Source organism: Diceros bicornis, chromosome 26 (assembly GCF_020826845.1).
Source record: "Diceros bicornis minor isolate mBicDic1 chromosome 26, mDicBic1.mat.cur, whole genome shotgun sequence".
NCBI classification, from domain to species: Eukaryota; Metazoa; Chordata; class Mammalia; order Perissodactyla; family Rhinocerotidae; genus Diceros; species Diceros bicornis.
This window is the reverse complement of record NC_080765.1, coordinates 47,421,634-47,439,680: the sequence shown is the minus strand read 5'-3', so window position 1 is coordinate 47,439,680 and position 18,047 is coordinate 47,421,634. Positions and strand designations below refer to the sequence as shown.

The following is an 18,047-nucleotide window of genomic DNA, read 5'->3' as shown; positions in this document are numbered from 1 at the left end:
GTAATGTCCTCATCAGGCTTCAGTACCACTGTTACACTGGTCACATAAGACAAGCTGGGAGGTGTCCCCTCCTCTGCTGTCTTCCGTGCCTGTGCAGCACTGCCGTTACTTCCTCCTTCCACGTTTGATAGGCTGCACTGGTGAAGACGTCTGGGCCTCCCTCTTCTCTCTGCGATGGTTTTTGATTACAAGTTCAATTTATTTAACAGGCAGGGAGGCACCGAGACTTCCTGTTTCCTTCTGTCTCAGTTTTGATAAGCTGCATTTGTCAAGAAATCTGTCCATTTTATCGAAGTTGTCGAACCGATTGGCACAAAGCCTTCGTGATCTCCCAGGAGACTCTTTACGGCAGAGGTGAGGTGCAGCTGCCAGGCGCTGGAGGGAAGCGTTTTCTCCCAGTGCCCTCAATCCCAGCCTGGCCGCGCGTCCGGCCACACTGCAGACGACCTGGAAACCGCGGGTGTGATGGCCTATACTCCTGCCTTTCAGGTACGGCTCTTTCTCTCGTGTTAACAAGGAAGCGGGATGCTCCACACACAGGAGCATCGGAAGGGCCCCACTGTGGGTGCAGCACAGGTGGAGCACAGACCCGCGAGTGGCACAGCTGTGTGGCAGTCAGGCCCCACTGATTAACGACTAGGGACTTGAAGCCACGTGGAAAATGTGCCAGCATCTTGTCACTGCTTTCTGCAGCCTGCAGGTTATTTGTGGGGCCACCTAAACGCATGGAACAGGAGAGCTAATCCTCATGTCAGCTTCCGGGGGCACTCGCTCACACTCGAATTCTCAGGGTCCCGCCCTTTGTTCCTCCTTTTACGTTGCATCCTCTCCATTTACTTTATATAAAAAAGACCTGCTCCAGCCATAGCAAATATGCACCTCGCAAGGAAAACTGCTGATTTTGGTTGCAATTTTGCACAATAAGAATTTACGGTATTAAATTCTCAACTCTTAAAATGTGAACCGATAATAAAAATAACTGAACATCAGGAGAAATGCAGTACAAGACGCTGGAAGAACTGGAAAAGAAAAGCCGCCCTAACAGACGGCAGGAGTAGCCGCGGCAGGGACAATCCCCAGGAGGGAAACTGTACAGCAGCCGCATTCCGGACGCCTCCTTCCCTTACTCTCACGACTCTGAAGATCATCTGGACACCGCCGTGTTTCACTGCCGCTGTCCAGGTTTGCACTTCTCCTCTCGTCGGCCCGTGGCACCTCTGCAAGGTAATGCTTATGCCAGAGCAGGTTCTTAGAGGAAGGGGGGACGGCAGCACAGAGCCGCTGCACATCTGCTGCTTGCCCAGCCCGATAGCCACGAGCATGCTCCAACAGCAGCCCGGCTGCAGGAAGCGAGAGAGCTAGAGGAAGAGGCACAGAGAAGACACGTGGTCTCGGTTTTTCAATTCTCCAGTGGTCAGACTGAAACCAAGTGGTCTCCCCTTGGTATTGTCTAGCTCTGAGAAGTCCCAGCAACAAGGACACTGGCTCGATTCCCGGAATTTTACCAATTGAGAGACCTAAATCCTGAGCACAGCACAGCAGCCTACCACAGGACGAAATACTCAAGGACAGCTTCGGCTCCAAAGCACCGTGTGGAAAACCCATCCTCTGCTCCCCAGAGGAGCTCAGGGGACCAGGAGCAAAGGGCTCCAGGTTTCAGTGACAGGCATCTGACACGCTCAGGGATGGAAACTTGGGCCACGTGAACTCAGCTACAAACACATATACTCTGTCTCGACGAAAACTGAGGTTGAGAAAAAAGTGAAAACTGTTTCTTTCTTAAAGCATAATTACAGGCACCCTATTGCCTTAAATGCAGCGACGTGGACACCACGCCATTTACCATTTCCTGCAGGTGAAAGAGATTCTCCACTCCTATATGACTGAAATCTATGCATTTAAAGCAGAAAACTGAGTCAAAACATCAGAGAAACACTCCACAGGAGTGTCAGTATGTGTCTGCTCCACCCCAGGGGGAAGGCGCAGCCAGCATCCTGGGCAGACCTGCGCCTTTGTTCCGAGGAAGAAGTCGAATGGGGTCATCTGGGCCCCTGCGGCCCCTCTGCACTGTCCCAGCAACTGGAAGTGAGGAGGCCAGGGAAACGGGGGGCTCTCCACCTTGTCTGTGAAGCACGTGGGAACGCCATGGGGCTGTCAGCCTGCCTCAGGATGCCAGAACGCAAGAGAACAACCTGCCAGTTCTTGAAGCCTCAGCTGAGGCTGGCCTGGAGCTCACGGAGGGAGCCAAGGGAACCACTCCCGACGCAGCTCGAATTCCAATCACATCAATAGTGGGGTGACCGCCCCAGCCTCCAGCAGGCCCGTGTGGTGACAGTCCTGGGCCCTTGCGTCACCTATACATCAGCGGGCAGCAATAGCTAGAGAAAGGCCATCCCACCCTGCACAGCCAGGCCCGCAGTGGTGCAGGCAGATGGGCAGGAAGTGCATCCTGTGGGCCTGTCTTGAGTGGCAGCGTCTGGCAGGGCTGATGGTCTTTCCGGGGCTTGAAGGCACATGGCTTTTTTCTGGTGCTCAACGGAGGAACGCTGAGGAAAACCCGGCCTGGTGGGGGCTGTCCATCTCCAGCACTGCCCACGAAGACAGATGTCTCTGCTCCATGGGGGCTGACGGGCCACCTCCCTGAGACTTCCCCCTGCTGTTAACCTCTCGTTGGCTTTCAAACAATTATTGATGTCCCACCCTGAAGCGTGTGGCTGAGGAGCTCTTGTGGATGCACAAGCCTGTGGGACCCTCACCCCATCAGGACACAGGACATTTCCATTACCCTGAAAGTTCCTGCATGAGCCCCAAGTCAACCCCCACCCCAAATCCCTGAGGCCACAGCTTCTCTGAGTGTGCGGCCACGTTCTGGCTCGGGTTCTAGAACCTCCCACACGAGGACTGGATGGTGCACACCCCCCCGTACCGGGGTTCCCTGACTCAGTGTGACACCGCGAGGTCACCCAGGCCGTTCAGCATCAGGACTCGTTCTTCTCCATGCTGAGCGGTTTCCGCTAGGGGTATTCACCACAGCTTGTCCACCTTCCTTCTATGGGTGGATGGTGGCTGGTTTCCAGTCCCTGGTGCTTGTGGGCAATGCTGCCGCATGTGTAAAAGGCCATCGTGAGCACCTGTTTCCGTTTCTCCTGGGCAGGTGTGCAGGAGTGGGAACGCCGGGCGACAGGGTGAGTAGGGTTAGCTTTGTGAGTAACTGTGACTGCTCCCATGACGGTGGGACCACCTTACAGCCCACAGGAGAGCCACAGGGGAGTTCCCCTTGCTCATACCCGTGCTGTGACAGACTGAACGTTTGTGTCCTCCCCAGCCATGTGCTGAAGCCCTGACCCCCAGGGTGGCTGCATCTGGACTAAGGAAGTCATGAGGCTAAACGAGGTCACGAGGGTGGGGCCCTGACCTGACAGGACTAGTGCACTTGTTGGGAGAGCTGCTCTCTCTCCCCCAGGTGAGGCTACAGCGCGAGGCTGGCCATCTGCAAGCCAGGAACAGAATCAGCTGGAACACTGATGTTGGACTTCCAGCCTCCAGGACTGTGAGAAAACAAGTGTTGTTTAGGCCTCCCCACCTGTGGTGTTTTGTTATAGTAGCCCGAGCACACTAAGACACCTGCCAAAATGTGGTTTTCTCAGTCTTCAAGTAGAGCTCTTCTTGTGGGAACACAGTGGTACCTCACTGTAGACTGACCTGCATTTCCCTAACAGCCAGGAAAGCTGAGCCACTTTTCAAGTGCTTATAACAGCCATTTGCATGTCTTCCTTTGTGAAGTGTCTGCTAAAATCTTCCGCCGTTTTTTAGGCTGATTTGTCTTTATTAACGAGTTTTATGAGTTTTTTACGTTTTCCAGATAGAGGTTCTTTGTCAGGTATGTGGTATGTGGTACATGGTATTGTGAATATTTTCTCCCAAACTGACTTGCCATTTATCAATGGTGTCTTTTGAAGAACAGAAAATTTTGATTTTGATGAAGTCCAATTTATCCTTTTTTTTTTTTGCAGTGAGGAGGTGTGGCCCTGAGCTAACACCTGTTGCCAATCTTCCTCTATTTTGTACATGGGACACCTGCCACAGCACAGCTTGATTAGTGGTGTAGGTCCGTGCCTGGGATCCGAACCCATGAACCCCAGGACACCAAAGCGAAGCAGGCCAAACTTAACCACTATGCCACTGGGCTAGCCCCCACTTTTTTCTTTTATAGTTAATGTTTTCTGTGTTGTAGGAAATCTTGCCAATGTCAAGACTGCAAAAACTACTCTCCCTTGTTATCTTCGTGACGTGTGTGAGTCTCAGCTTTCACGTCTGCAGCCCATCTCAAAGCGATGTTTGTGTATGGCGATGATGTTTGTGTATGGCGATGAAGGGGCTGGGATTTGTCTACCCCGTGTGGATATCCAGATGTTCCAGCACCGTTTGTTGAAAAGACTTTTCTTTCTCAGTTGAACTGACTTGGTGCCTTGTCCAAAAATCATTTGACCGTGATTTCAGTGTGGGACTGTTTCCAGACTCTCCAATCCACGCCATCGCTATAGCTATCTATCCTCGCACCTATACCACACCCTCTTGATGACTGTGTCTTCTGGGAAGTCTTGGAACAAGGAGTGTTCTTATTCTTGTTCAAGACTTTAGTCTTTTTTTTTTTTTTTTATAATTTTATTCATTTATTTTTCCCCCCAAAGCCCCAGTAGATGGTTGTATGTCATAGTTGCACGTCCCTCCAGTTGCTGTATGTGGGACGCGGCCTCAGCATGGCCAGAAAAGCAGTGCATCGGTGTGCGCCCGGGATCCGAACCCGGGCCGCCAGCAGCAGAGCGCGTGCACTTAACCACTACGCCCCGGGGCGGCCCAAGACTTTAGTTTTTATTCAAGATTGTTCTGGCTATTCTAGGACCTTGGCATTTCCATATAAATCTAAGAATCAGTTCCTCAATTTCTAAAAAGAAAATCCTTCTAGGATTATGTTTGGGGTTGCATGAAATCTACAGATCAATTTGGGGACAACTGACAGCTGAAGAACATTGAGACTTTTGACCCATAAACATGGTACGTCTATCTATTGGAGTCTTCTTTCATTTCTCTCAGCAATGTCTGGTAGCTTTCAGGGTACAAATGTTGCACTTCTGTTAAAATTTCCAATGTATTTTATGATTTTGGATGTTATTATTAATGCTATATTTTAAAATTTCATTTTCCAACAGTTTTTACTAGCATACAGAAATACTATTGGTTTTGTACACTAGCCTTGAATCCTGCACTCTGGTTAAATTCACACCTTAGTTCCAGGGCCCCTATGATCTCCCATGTACATGCAAATGCAGAGGATTTTACTTCTTCCATTCCAATCTTCAGGGCTTTTATTACTTTTTCTTGCTTTACTGCACAAGCTAAGATCTTCATTACAATGTCAAACAGATGTGATGAGGGTGGACACCTGCCTTGTTCCCAGTCTTATGGGAAAAATGTTCAGTCCTTCACCATCAAGTATGGTATTAGCTGTAGACAGTTTATATAGTTATCTTTTATCAGGTTGAGGAAGTTTCCTTTCATTCCTAGTTTGCTGATAATTTTTTTTGTTCATTGCGAATGAGTGTTTAACTTTGTCTAATGCTTTTTCTACACTGATTGAGATGATCACATCATTTTTTCTCTCTCTCCCGTAATCTGGTAATTTGGTGAATTAATCAACTCATTTGTGTCCAACCAGTCTTGCACGCTGGGGACAATCCCACTTGGTCTTGATGCATTATGCTCTTCATGTTCTGCTGGATTCATTTGCTAATAATTCCTTAAGACTTTTTTTCTGCGCTCTTGAAGAATATTGCTCTGTAATTCCCTTTTCTTGACACGTCCTTGTCTTCGCTGGCCTCAGAAAAACGACTGGGAAGGGCTCCCTCTCCTCTCTCTTCTGAATGAGTGCGTAGGGTCCATACCGTGTCCTCCCTGAGTGTCTCACAGAGCTCATCAGCGAGGTGCTCTGAGCGCAGAGTTTTCTCACGAGCAGCTGCGTTTTGTTTGTTTTAGTGACCTCAATCTATGAAACTATTCAGATTTTCTGTTTCTTCTGTCAGTGCTGGTAATTTATGTCTTTGAAGGAATTTAACCATTTCATCTAATTGCCTACTTTATGTGCATGAAATTGCTCATACGATTTCTCTTTAACTTTTTATTTTGATAAATCTCAGACTTCGGAAAAGCTGTAAACTAGTCTGGAGTCCCTGTACGACTGTCACTATGAACTCAATACTATTAAACTGCCAGGCTTACTCGGCTTGCCCCAGTTTTCCCACGAATGTCCTTTTTCTATACCAGGGACAGTCCAGGGTGCCACATTTAACTGTCGCATTCCCAGAGCCCGACAGCTCCTCAGCCTTTCATTGCATTTCATGACTTTGATACTTGAGGACGCTGGTCAGTAATTTTGAAGAATGTCCCTCAGTGGGGGTCTGTCTGATGTTTCTTCACGATTAGATAAGAGCTGTGCATTTTCGCAAGACTGCAACAGAAGTGAGACTGTCCTTCAGTGCACAGATCCCTCCTCTCTGTACCCTGCCCTGAAGTCCAGCAGGATTCGAAGTTGAGGGAGGCCCTACAGCCTTCCACCAACCTTCACTCCATCCACTCGGCAATGCTTCCACTTCTGCCTGCCCTTCACCTCCTCGGGTCTCCCCACTCTACCTGGCCCCCCCGCCTTCCTGGCTCTCCCCTCTCTGCCTGTCCCGGCCTCCCCTCAGAGAGCCAGGCAGTCGAGGGGCTCACCTTATGTGTTTCCCCCTGGACCCCCGTCCCACACTGTCTGTTGTCCAACATGAGGACAGCTGTGTCAAGCATTGTGCCCAGTTTCCAGCTGTTTACAGAGAGCAGGGTAGCCCAGTGCCACTTCCACACGGCACACACAGCATTCCAGGGGGTCAGAAGAGCTAAATACGTGGAAGCCCTAGGAAGGGGAGGCTGTGCCGAATCCGCTCAGGCGCCGGGAAGACCAGGCCTTCTGTGGGCACCCTCACGCACACAGCTCTGGGGGTCCCCCTGAGACTGAGCTTCGAAACGGCCCAGCCGTCTTTCAGGGCATCTGACCCTCTGCCAGACGACAGCACCATACACGGGGTCTGAGTGTCAGAATGGCACGCTCTCAGCTGATGCCAAGGCAGCAGTTCTGACCACGGAGCACGAGATGAGGGGCCGGGGCTTCATCCCCAGCAGGCCTGGTGTGCTTTCCTCTCACTCCCTCAACCGATGGACAGTGTGCTGCCATCACTCTTTTTATCAGGTCAACTCTGTCTTTCCGCTTGCCAGTGAGGGAAGATTAACAATATCCAACATGCAGACTAAAGCAAGTAATTACACCTTTTAGTGCACCTGGTAATTTTTATCCAGCTGGTGCTAACACTCAATCAAAATGCCATAAAAGGAGCTTTAGAGAGTGGTAATGAGGCCTGTGCTCTGCCAGGCACTGTGGGGTTTATGCAACGTGGTGTTACGGCCTTGCTCAAAGCAGCCCACTGGCCCCACCACGCAGGCTTCCTCACCTGGCTGGCGCTCTACCAGGGCCCTCAGCTTCATGTCTACCTAACAGAACTGTCGTCCCGGTAAGGTCCCTCGTCAAGTCCTTTGAAACATCTCGTACGTTTTTATGCTTTTTAAAGCCAGGTGAGGAGAGAGTCCAAAATTGAGGCCCAGATGGACAAGGAAGCACAGCCTGCTGGGAATGTCTGCCCAGGGACCAGAGGCGACCACTGACCTCAAGGTCTCATTAATAGGAACCATGAAAACGACTCCTACCCTTTTGATAAAACGGAAAAATGAATTCAGAGAAAGCATCACGCTTTACTGTGGAACCAGGACACACAGTCACTCCGACACAGTATCTCCGAGTATCTGTAGTTACTCACAGCCTGCCCGGGGCAGGCACCTTGCTGACCATGCCAGTTCCAAACGGCCTGCTCCTGAGGCTTACACACACACCTGTCTGCCCCTCCCGCTGGCGCCACTGTGGCCCCTGGGCAAGCAGTCTGGGGGCCTGTCACCACCCACATGAGTGCACACGGTGGCTCACGCCGGGCCCTGGCCCTAGGGCTGCTGCCCTGGGCGAGCTCGTCCCTCTGTACTTCAGCCGCTTCCAGTGTCCTTGGAGCCTCCGGCCATGCAGCCACAGACATGGCTGTTAACCAAACCCAAGACAGTGATCACGCCGGGACGAATGATGCTCCCGATATGACAGTGGGCTCCTGACAAACAAAAGGAACTGGGAAGACGTGCCCTTTGGACACCTGTCCCGCTCAAGGACACACGTCACCCTCACAGAGCAGGTGCCCGTCAAGCCGGTTAAGAGCTGGTGCTGGTCAGGACGCGAGGGCTACAGGGGCACAAGACAGGCCCACTGGCCAGATGCAGGGAGTAAGGGCACCAATGGCTGGGGGATGCGACAGTGCCGTGCTGAATGGGGGGACATGGGGGACACTCTCACATCAGAAACGCCGGGTAGACAGAGCCTTCGGTGAGGAACGGGACAGCCACATCATGGCACAGGACCTCGCTGCAAATACTAATCACCCAGGGAAAAGCGACTTCGTGGGAGGACCAGCCGGGCCGCTGTCTTGACATGAGTACAGCCATGTTTGGCCGCTCCGTTGACCTACAGCCACCAGCACAAAAAGAAATATAAAAGCTGCTTTCTGCGTGGTGGGAACTGGCCCTTCTCCCACAGAGAGAGTTACAAGTTGTAACATTTCAAGGCTCTTGGAGTGTCGTAGCACGGGATGGACTGGCCATCTATGCCGGGCTAAGATGATAACCAAAGAGAACAATGCACGTACACAACTACTGGGCTGGGACATTAGCCAAGGGGCTCAGTGCACGTACGCCACTGATAACCATTTTGTGCATGGGAACACTAGATGCTTGCTCTGCAAACTCTGTAACTGCTTATATAAACTGCTGGAGACTGAGACCCGGTGAGAGTTCCACCTGTGGAAGGGACACCTTGCCCAGGACGTGTGATCCTTGCCCAGCCGCGTCGATTGACAGGGCTCTCCCGGCAGTGGGGCGTGGATGTTGTGAGTAACTAATTTGATGTAAAGTAATTGATTTGATATGAAGTAATTGATTTGATGTGTTCTCTTTTTGGTCAACCTGGTGTTTCTCTTTCTGGTTGATTTGTGTCATTTCTCTTCAGCCGATGTGGGTGTTTTCCCTTTCCAGTCGGGCTGATGTTTTTTCCCTCTTAATATTTGACCTATTTGGATCTGTTTGCAGACTGTCGCCTTTACTATCCTCTATATAATAAAATCTACCTTCAGTCCATTTGTTTGGAGTGGAAAGTGTCTTTTACATCTCCGATTGAATCCCCGAACCTCTCATAACAGCCGCCCGACTCAGGGCTGGGCCAGGTGGACGCTGCCCCCAGGAGGAGAATGAGAAGGGCCTCCTACCAGGGATGCAGGACCCGAGGCTGGTCAGGAGGGCACCACACACAGCCAGTGTCGGGGTCACGGGGAGACCGAGGACCATCGGGACCGAAGGGGACACAGCGAGGCAGGCCTGATGGATGAGCAGCTTGCTCTGGGGCGGGCCAGGAATGAGCTCTCTGTGGTGAGCCCCGAGGAAAACAAAGCAAACAGACCCCTCAGCACCTCCGAACACCAAGGTTCCCAGGGAAGAGAAATCAATATTTTATAAGGATTCTAGCGTAAGAATGAAGATCTTATTAACAATGGTGAGAGTGGAAGAGAAAGCGAGCGCAAGTTGACAGATTCTGTAGTACAGTCGGAGTCAAAAAGAAGCAGCCAAAAGGAACTCCTGAGTTTAAGGGTCAGATGATGTTTCTGAAAAACTTACAGGCAACTGTTAGTGAAGGACGCGCTCCTTCCAAGGTTCTGTGGAAGACAGAAGCGGAGGAACCCTCGTCTCCAGGGCCTGGCAAGAGAGCGTGAGAAGAAAAGGGCATAGCTGAGCAGCTGAGCAGCTGAGCCAGCAGACGCAGAGCACGCGGCCGCCGGCAGCCGCCTGGAGTAACGGGAGAGAGTGGAGCACAGCCCGCTTTGACAAGCCGTGCCCCAAACCACACAGGCAAGGCGTCCAGAAGACAAGACCCAACGGGCAGGGAGACAGAAAGGAAGCTGGTGTGGCCTTCTCGGGTGAGAATCACAGGTGACGGTGTGTCCTCACCCGTTAACGCTCTTCCCATATAAAATGATGTGAAATGTTTCCGCATTCCAGAAAACACCAGGAGGGTGGTGGAGAAAGGCAACCGAGAGGCTCTCCCACATGAGTCTCCTTGTGAAACGGATCCAGAGTCATGGTTGTGAACACAGAACATGGTTGTGTAAAGGGCCAGGGAGCTCCAGTGCTCAGAGAGGCCTCCGAACATCACAGCTGAAGGGATACAGCTGGCCCCACTGGGCCGACTAGAGGGCAGCGAGGAGAGCAACTCGTTTTTAGTACATTTCCCCCCAAATATAACAAATCAAAGTTCTACTTACTGCTCCCAGCATGATTCTGAAAATCAGCCACCGAAAGCCCCACACAACAATCTGGGACGTGGGGGTCCCTTTGGGCAATCGAGACAGAGTCCAAAGAGGGCACAGGAAGATTCCCAGGAATCCCGTCTCCAGAAGCTGGGACTCCCATCCTGGAACGACAGGAGGAGACAAAAGGCACATGAACAACAGCCGGGAATTTTCCAAAGAAACGAGCCCACCAAACTCAGGTCAACTTAAACAGGCCTGACAACAGGACAGATGGTGCCACTGAGAGCACATCTCAGCCTGAGTCAGGGCGCCTCTCAGTGGCAGCAGCGGGACTGTGTGGCAGGGCCCTGAGCTGGGCCCTCCCAAATCAGACCACCGCCTCCTGCCCTTTGCAGGGCGCTGCAGAGACGTGACGAGGGCCCCACACTGAACACACACAGCCAACGGCCTTCCGGAAGGCTTTCCGATTCAACAGGGTTGCATGCGAAATCATAGCTTCGTGTGTCCTTCCCTGAGAAGCATCTACCAGGATGGACAATGTGCGCTCAGGAGGCGAGACAACCTCAACGTGAGGTTCTGAATGCAGAGCTGACTCTGGTCCCCGTCGGCCCCAGGTGAGGGAGGAAGCCACAGGGAGACACGGGACAGGCACAGGTGACACGGCCCCTATTGGCCCCACGTGAGGGAGGAAGCCAGGGGAGGAAGCAGGTAGAGGTGATGGCGGCTCCAAATGAAACGGCCTCCTGTGGGCCCCACACGGGCTCAGCCTGGCACCACAGCAGCCCTACTGCTGGGTGTTGGCCTTAGCTAACTCTGCCGTTGGGAACCCCACGTGGGCTGTGGAGGTGAGCTCAGCCTGAGTTCTCATCCTCACAGCAGAGGTGGGCGCTCCAAGTTCTGGTAAAAACTCACGGAGTCAGCCCCCATCGTGGAAATGGCGCTCCAAGTTCTGGTAAAAACTCACGGAGTCAGCCCCCATCGTGGAAATACTGCTCACACGGCGTCACCGGGAAACCCAGGGCTGGGAATAGGTTTCAGGCTGTTGCCAGTTCAGCCCTTCGAGGCACCTGCACTTTATTTTGCTTATTTCATCCCATTTCGACAAATCTCAAAAACATTATGCTGCGTGAAAGACACTTTAGACAAGGGTACATACTGCAGGATTCCATTTATAAAAGGTTCTAGAATGAGCAAAACTGAGGCAGGTGAGAGAAAGAGGAACACGGCTGCCTGGAGAGTGCGGGTAGGGGAGGCTGGGGTGACACTGTGGCCTGGTGGGGGTGGGGGTCACAGGGGCACATTTGCCAAGACTCATCAAGGCACCCTGAGGTCTGTGCATTTCATTGTTTGTAAATTTCTTCCTCAAAAAAACGAATAAACCAACCCTAGTTTTTAGGGCTGGATGTACAGATCTTGATGTCTGCAACTCATGTGGAGACGGACTACATAAGGACGAGGAACAAAAAGATATGTGATCCAGCCAGCAGACCAGGGGCCCAGCCACCCTAGAAGCTAAGTGGGGGTTTATGGGTTTTCACCATATAGTTGTTTGAAACGTTGTAGTTTGAAATTTGTCATAATAAAATGGGTAGAAATCCCATTTACTCTCATATCTTCTGTGGATTTCTGAAACCCCAGGTCCAAATCAGTTCTTCTTTGGGAGAGAAATGGGTCAGTTTGCTGCAAGGAGAGCAGCCGTGCCCGGCGCCAGGGGGGACAGGGGAACCGTCATCTGGCCCGAGGGGCAGCGAGTCTCACCCTGGATGGGCCAGCGTGGCGTCTCCATGGGCTCACTGCCTCGGCTGACGACGTGCAGCTGTGCTGGGGACTCTGGAGGCACCAGTGTGCACCCTGCACCTGTCTGGAGATGATTCCAGAAGCAGAAAGAAGCCTGGATGGTGCTGGGGAAGAGGGGCCGTCGGGAGGGAGTGACGCGAGGCAGGTAGCCGGAGCCCACAACACCACCACGCTGCAGCCGAGCCCATATGATGACGGCCGGGGGCCTGCTGGCAGAGCTGTCACCCGATGGGAGAGGAGAGCACAGAGCCGCGGGGTGATCTCGCCAAGGCTGGGTGGGGAGGCGTCGGTACCACCCTTCTGCTGGGACTCGATGCGTGGGATGCCCACGCGGGCTCAGTCCAGCCCCTCCAGGGCCCACCTGCACCCCACCCAGAACCAGGCACACACCCCGACTTCCCCCGAACTTCAGGAGAGAAAAATGCAGGAAGCGTCTGTAGCTGTTTTATTTCATGAGACTTCAGACCCAGACCGACCCGTGTTCTGAGTCAAGGTTCTCCCTCCCCTTCACGGTGAGAGGAGACCTCTGCTTTACAACTTCTCCAAACTCCCCTTCTTGTTTCAAACAGGAAAGAATGGACTTTGTTCCTGATATGACACCTTCCCTAGTTTTATCTTGAGAGATAATTTTCATGGAGTTTGGACTCACGTCACTGGGGTACATTTTATGATAAACGTGATCTTACGGCCCCAGGACACCGCGGAACATGGCGTGGCTATCACCACGGCTCGAGCGTACTCAGGGACAGACACTTCTGCTTTCTGAGAAAGTACCTCAAAGGCCACCTTTCCCACCCATCCTCTACCTGCCGGTGAGAAAACTCAGGAAGCGAGAGGGCCTGCCGCCACTCAGCTCTGTGGGCAGAGCAGGTGGATGCAGAGTATCTGGGCAAATACTCACAGCCGGTCAGGCACAGAGAGAGCCAGGTCGGAACAGCCACCCAGGGAGCCTGGAGGCGCCGCTGCACCCACTGGAGGGCGGAACCCTCGCTCAGCTCCACAGGGCAAGCCTGCCTTGTTCATGCACTGCAAATCCCTCATCAGCCCGAGACGCTCACGTGGGCGAGCAGAGCACTCCCCAGAGCCAAGGCCTGCCTTCTCCAACTGTCACGCTCTGCACAGAGGCAAGGAACGGAATTTTAATACGCAGTCTGAGTGACACCAATCAAAGTGATATGCAAATGGCAGAGCCCAGAGACCCACCTAAGCGCCAGGAAGCAGGTGACGAGGGACATGTTGTCACCTTAGGGACGAATGTGTACTGGCAAAGGGTCATCTGGCTCTCCTGCCTCCTTCTAAACCTACCAGAACATTCCTTACCCTCCTGGGGTACACGGAGCCAGGTGTGCGGGGCCTCCTGCCTCTACCCCACCCCCACCTCGCCAGGGCTGTCTTGCAGACCCAAGCTGAAGCGCGGCCACCAGCACTGGCTGACACCGCTGGGCAGGAAAGGGTCGCCTAGACCCACCTGCTCCTGCTTTCTCCGCCTGGATCCTGTCGGATCTCAGCAGCTGTGCTGCTCACACAAGGAACACCATTGTTCTCTGCCTTGGCGTGGGGGAGGCGACCCCAGGAAAACACATGCCCCGTGCGCGGCCGGGTGGCTTCCCGTGGCCCAAAGGCTGTGCGCCTGCGGATGGCTCAGCTCACTGCCAGGGCATTGCCTACTGGGCTGGGCAGGCGATGGCTTCTGGAGGAAGTGCTCCAACAGTAACAAGGCCAACCTGAACAGAGTCAACAGGTTCCACTAGGAGCCTTTGATCAGCCGAAGTCACAGGAGGACCCCTGTGCCGTCCCACCTGTACCCACATCCACTTCTGGAGGGATAAGGATCACCGACTCTTCCACTCGGCGTATAAACGCCCATGTAACAATTTCAGTTTGAAGATGGCCCTGGAAGTTTCCACTCTATTGGATGTTTCTTGGGGATGGTCCATCGAGGGCCTCCAGGTTGGACAGCGGCAGCTCAGGCCCCTGAAGGCTTGGATCAGCCATGGACGAGCAGATGTGAGCGGTCAGAACGAGCGGACACTCTCCTTGCTCTAGCTCTCTTGGCCTATGCTCCTGAACCACTGTTTACAACTCCAGGGCATGGGGCTTTTGGCTTGTGTCTGCCAGGCAGCTGCACATGAAGTGTGAGGAAAGGCCCCCATAGCACAGGCTGAGTTTGGACCCTCAGCACGTTTAGACAGTAGAAACACAGACCCTCGGTCTCCCAGCCCAGCTTCGGACCTGGGGTCCCTTCCTCCTCTGCCCTGCTTGGGGCACCTATCCCCAGATGAACCAGCGTGGAAGCGGTGCTTCCATCTCTCCTCTCTCCTCAGGGGCATGTGAAGAGCAAAGATGCCCCTCTACTGAAGATCCAGGACAGGGCCGGCCTGGTGGCTTACCGGTTAAATGCGCGCGCTCCGCTGCTGGCGGCCCGGGGTTCGGATCCCGGGTGCGCAGCGACACACCGCTTCTCCAGCCATGCTGAGGCCGCGTCCCACATACAGCAACTAGAAGGATGTGCAGCTACGACATACAACTATCTACTGGGGCTTTGGGGGGAAAATAAAGAAATAAATAAAATCTTTAAAAAAAAAAAAAAAAAGATCCAGGACACTCGCCACCCAGAGGCCTGCCCTGTGCCCGGTGACTCAGGGCATGCGGCAAAGGGGTGTTGTGCCCTCAGGGTAACAGCAAGGTGGGAGCCTGGCTGCTCCTTACCGGGACAGTCTTGCTGACCCTTTGCTCTGGGCAGGAAGAGTGGAGATGGGGAGGCCAGTGGACAGCCGGCCAACAAGGGGGCCACTGGGCCATGGGGGCTTAGAGGGTGGCCTTGCCCAAGCCACCATGGAGGTCACCCAAAGTCAAGGTCAACTCACACAGGCTAAGCCACCTCTGACCAAGGAGGGAAATGTCACCTAAACAATGTTTCAGAGGTGGCCACTCCAGAAAGAAAATACCAACCAAGATCTCATTACCATCCTTGAAACTATTAAAGTTACTTAGCACGAATAATTAAATATTGCATGTACGGATCCTTCAAAAGTGACAGCCACCATCCACGTTAGAAGAGGAAACCCATTAGCTTCACAGTTAAAAACAGGGAAACGGAGAGAAGCGCTTCCCTCCTGAGGGGCTGTCACTCCTGCACTGAGTGCCACCCTCGGCAGCCCGCCGGGGCTCCTAATGACGCCCTGGAGAGCACTTGGAGCTCTCAGAAGTGACTTTCTGAATCTTCGTAGGTTACGTCTCAGGATGGGAAGTTATGGAGGCGTACCAGACCTTGCCTGCACAGTCGTGACATGGCAAAGGAGGGCTACTGGCTGCAGAAACTCAAGGGGCCATTTTTATATCTCCAGGATAAGAAAGCCCCCAGACACAGTTCCGGGGTGACCCTGCTCCTCACAGGCAGCAACACCTTCTTTGTCACGGAGCACCGGACCTCTGCCGAAATGTGGTCAGAACCCGCCGTAAAGAGAACGAGGGCTCAGGAGAGCCAACGCGTGAGATGTGGGGTGCATACTGAGGGTGACGGGCCAGCCGTGGGAGTACCAACGTCCTGGCCCGCTGTCCTTGGCATCAATAGGGATGGTTCTGGGTCCTGCTCACACCCCCACCTGGGGCCTCACAGTGGGCATGTGCCTAGGTCCAAGGGGCCAGCAATGGCTCCTGGGGAAGGTGCGGGGCTGGGAAGCCCAGGCAGAGAGCATGGTCAGCATGGCGCCAGGACTAGGCGGGCAGCTCAGACTTCATTCCTCAGGTGCTGTGACACCAGGTGCTGGTCACTCTGATCCCGGGTCCCCCCGGTCGACTTCAGACAGCAGGAGAGGAGCTCAGATTCTGCAGACCGATAAGCTACAGAGGGCTGCCTGGGTCTGTGTCCAAACGTAGGGCCCGCCATCGCAGGCTATGCCATCATGAGGGGGGCAGGCCACCCCCACTGGGCCACCCGAACCTCGGCAGGCGCTGGGCCCGAGTCACAGGAACATTGCTGGCTTTGTCCGTGGTCCACGAACATACGGCCTATGGACCTCACTTCTCCATGTGTCTCTCACTCCGGTGAAAGAAACTTCTGTGATTAATGTCTGCAAAGTGCCTGCCTCTAGTTGAGGCCCGTTCTCGGAATGTCTCGCGGGCTCCAAGCAGCAAACAAAGTCCTGGTTGAGGACAGAGCCTCCTCCTCGCAGCTGGAACATCTGCGGCAGCTGGAGATTCAGGGTGTGTCTCTCACGAGTCCTGACAACTATGCTCCCCCATCACATCACTGTCCTGCAGAGCCACATCTGAGAGTCCTAATCACCATCGCTTAGCATGTGTGATGGAAACGCTGCTCAAGGAAAGTACATTTTGAAAGCAGAGCGATGGTCAAGTGCGCGTGCCTGGCATTCATGTAGAAGCAACCCCACCCACATCGGGCCCGCAGGAGGCTCTCGTGGGGCCCACTGGGGCGCCGACTCCTGCGGGAGGAGCCACCGATTAGTGAGAGGACAGTCCTCGCTGCCGTGTGTCTCCCCAAGGGCCGGACAGGGGAGGGAGGGCCCCGCCAATATTGTCCATGAACCACTGCCCACCCGGCCATCACCCAGACAGGAGCTGGGAGAGCCGCGGGCTGCCCGGTTCCTGCTACAAACACCGCTGTCGTGACAGGTGCACCACACTAACCACTGGGCTAAGACGCTTTCCTCTCACTGAGACAAAATACAAAACGAGATCAGTAAAAAAACGTAAGGGAGGCAGAGATAAAATGTGAAGGTGAACTCCTGCCAGTTTTGGAAACAGCCTCCCATTCTCAAGTGTGCGCCTGGCAAGTCACGGGGGCCACCCTGTAACCTGCCCACGCCTGTCCCGCTGAGGTCAGGAATCCCTACCCGGCCTGCTCGCACGGTCATGCCCATCTCACACCCCCTCCACACACGGTCACCATGGCAACCAGCCACAGCCAGGAGGTGCCGCACGAGCGCCTGCAGAGGCTTTGCCCAAGCCCACGGACCCCTTCTGGTTGTCAGAATGACCTTGCAGAGCTGCCCTTGCCCTAAGAGGACAGACTGGGGCCCGTCCTTCTTCCTTAGGGGCAGGGAGGTACTGACGCTGGCCCCACCCCAGACATGAGGCTACGCTCCTGCCCGCCTCCCTGGCCTCGGCCCCATTCACTCTTGCTGGGCTTGCTCTGGAGCCTCCTGTGCTCCCCACCCCTAGCCCAACCCCTAGGACCCGCTGGGAGCCAGGTCTGCCTAGGAATCCTCCAGAACCAGTCTGAGCTGGGTGGGTCTCTCTGGACACGAGCCCCCTCTGTCTGGCCACCTGGTCACTTCGCGCATCAGGAGAATGTGGAATGAGGCTGGCTTTGCTGTTCTTGCTATTGGGCATCCCATGAGAAGCACATGGACACAGCCTGACCGCTAAAAGGAGAAGCCAGCCAGGGGGACTTCACATTTCAGCTGGCGAGATCTAAGCCAGAGATCAGATCATAAACAGGAGTACATTTTCTAGCAAGTAGATATTTTTGAAAGAGCTGGTTAAAGGCTTCATGCTTTAAATAAAATCATTTTAAATTGCATGCTCCCACTTACGAAACGTTTAGCAAATTGTTAATATATGTTTAAGGATGTCCTTGGGCACTGCAGGGAACAGGAAGTGACCCGTGTAGCCCGCACACCCACACGGTGACCCTCAGTCCACAGTCCTGGTTAATGCTCGGTTGCCATGGCAACCAGACTTCCTAGCCCCAGGTGTCCCCTGTTGCTTAGATCTACACAGGTGTCACCAGCTGGCCCAAAACAGAGT

The 18,047-nt window shown here is 53.7% G+C and overlaps 1 protein-coding gene across 1 annotated transcript in view; it reads right to left on the bottom strand.

Moving 5' to 3' along the window:
* LMF1 (lipase maturation factor 1) overlaps positions 1–18,047 on the bottom strand; it is a 106,687-nt gene that overhangs the window by 43,905 nt on the left and 44,735 nt on the right. Inside the window, exon 4 of the mRNA XM_058570426.1 lies at positions 10,491–10,639. Within this exon, the coding sequence (XP_058426409.1) occupies positions 10,491–10,639 (149 nt within the window). The remainder of the gene's footprint in view (positions 1–10,490; positions 10,640–18,047) is intronic.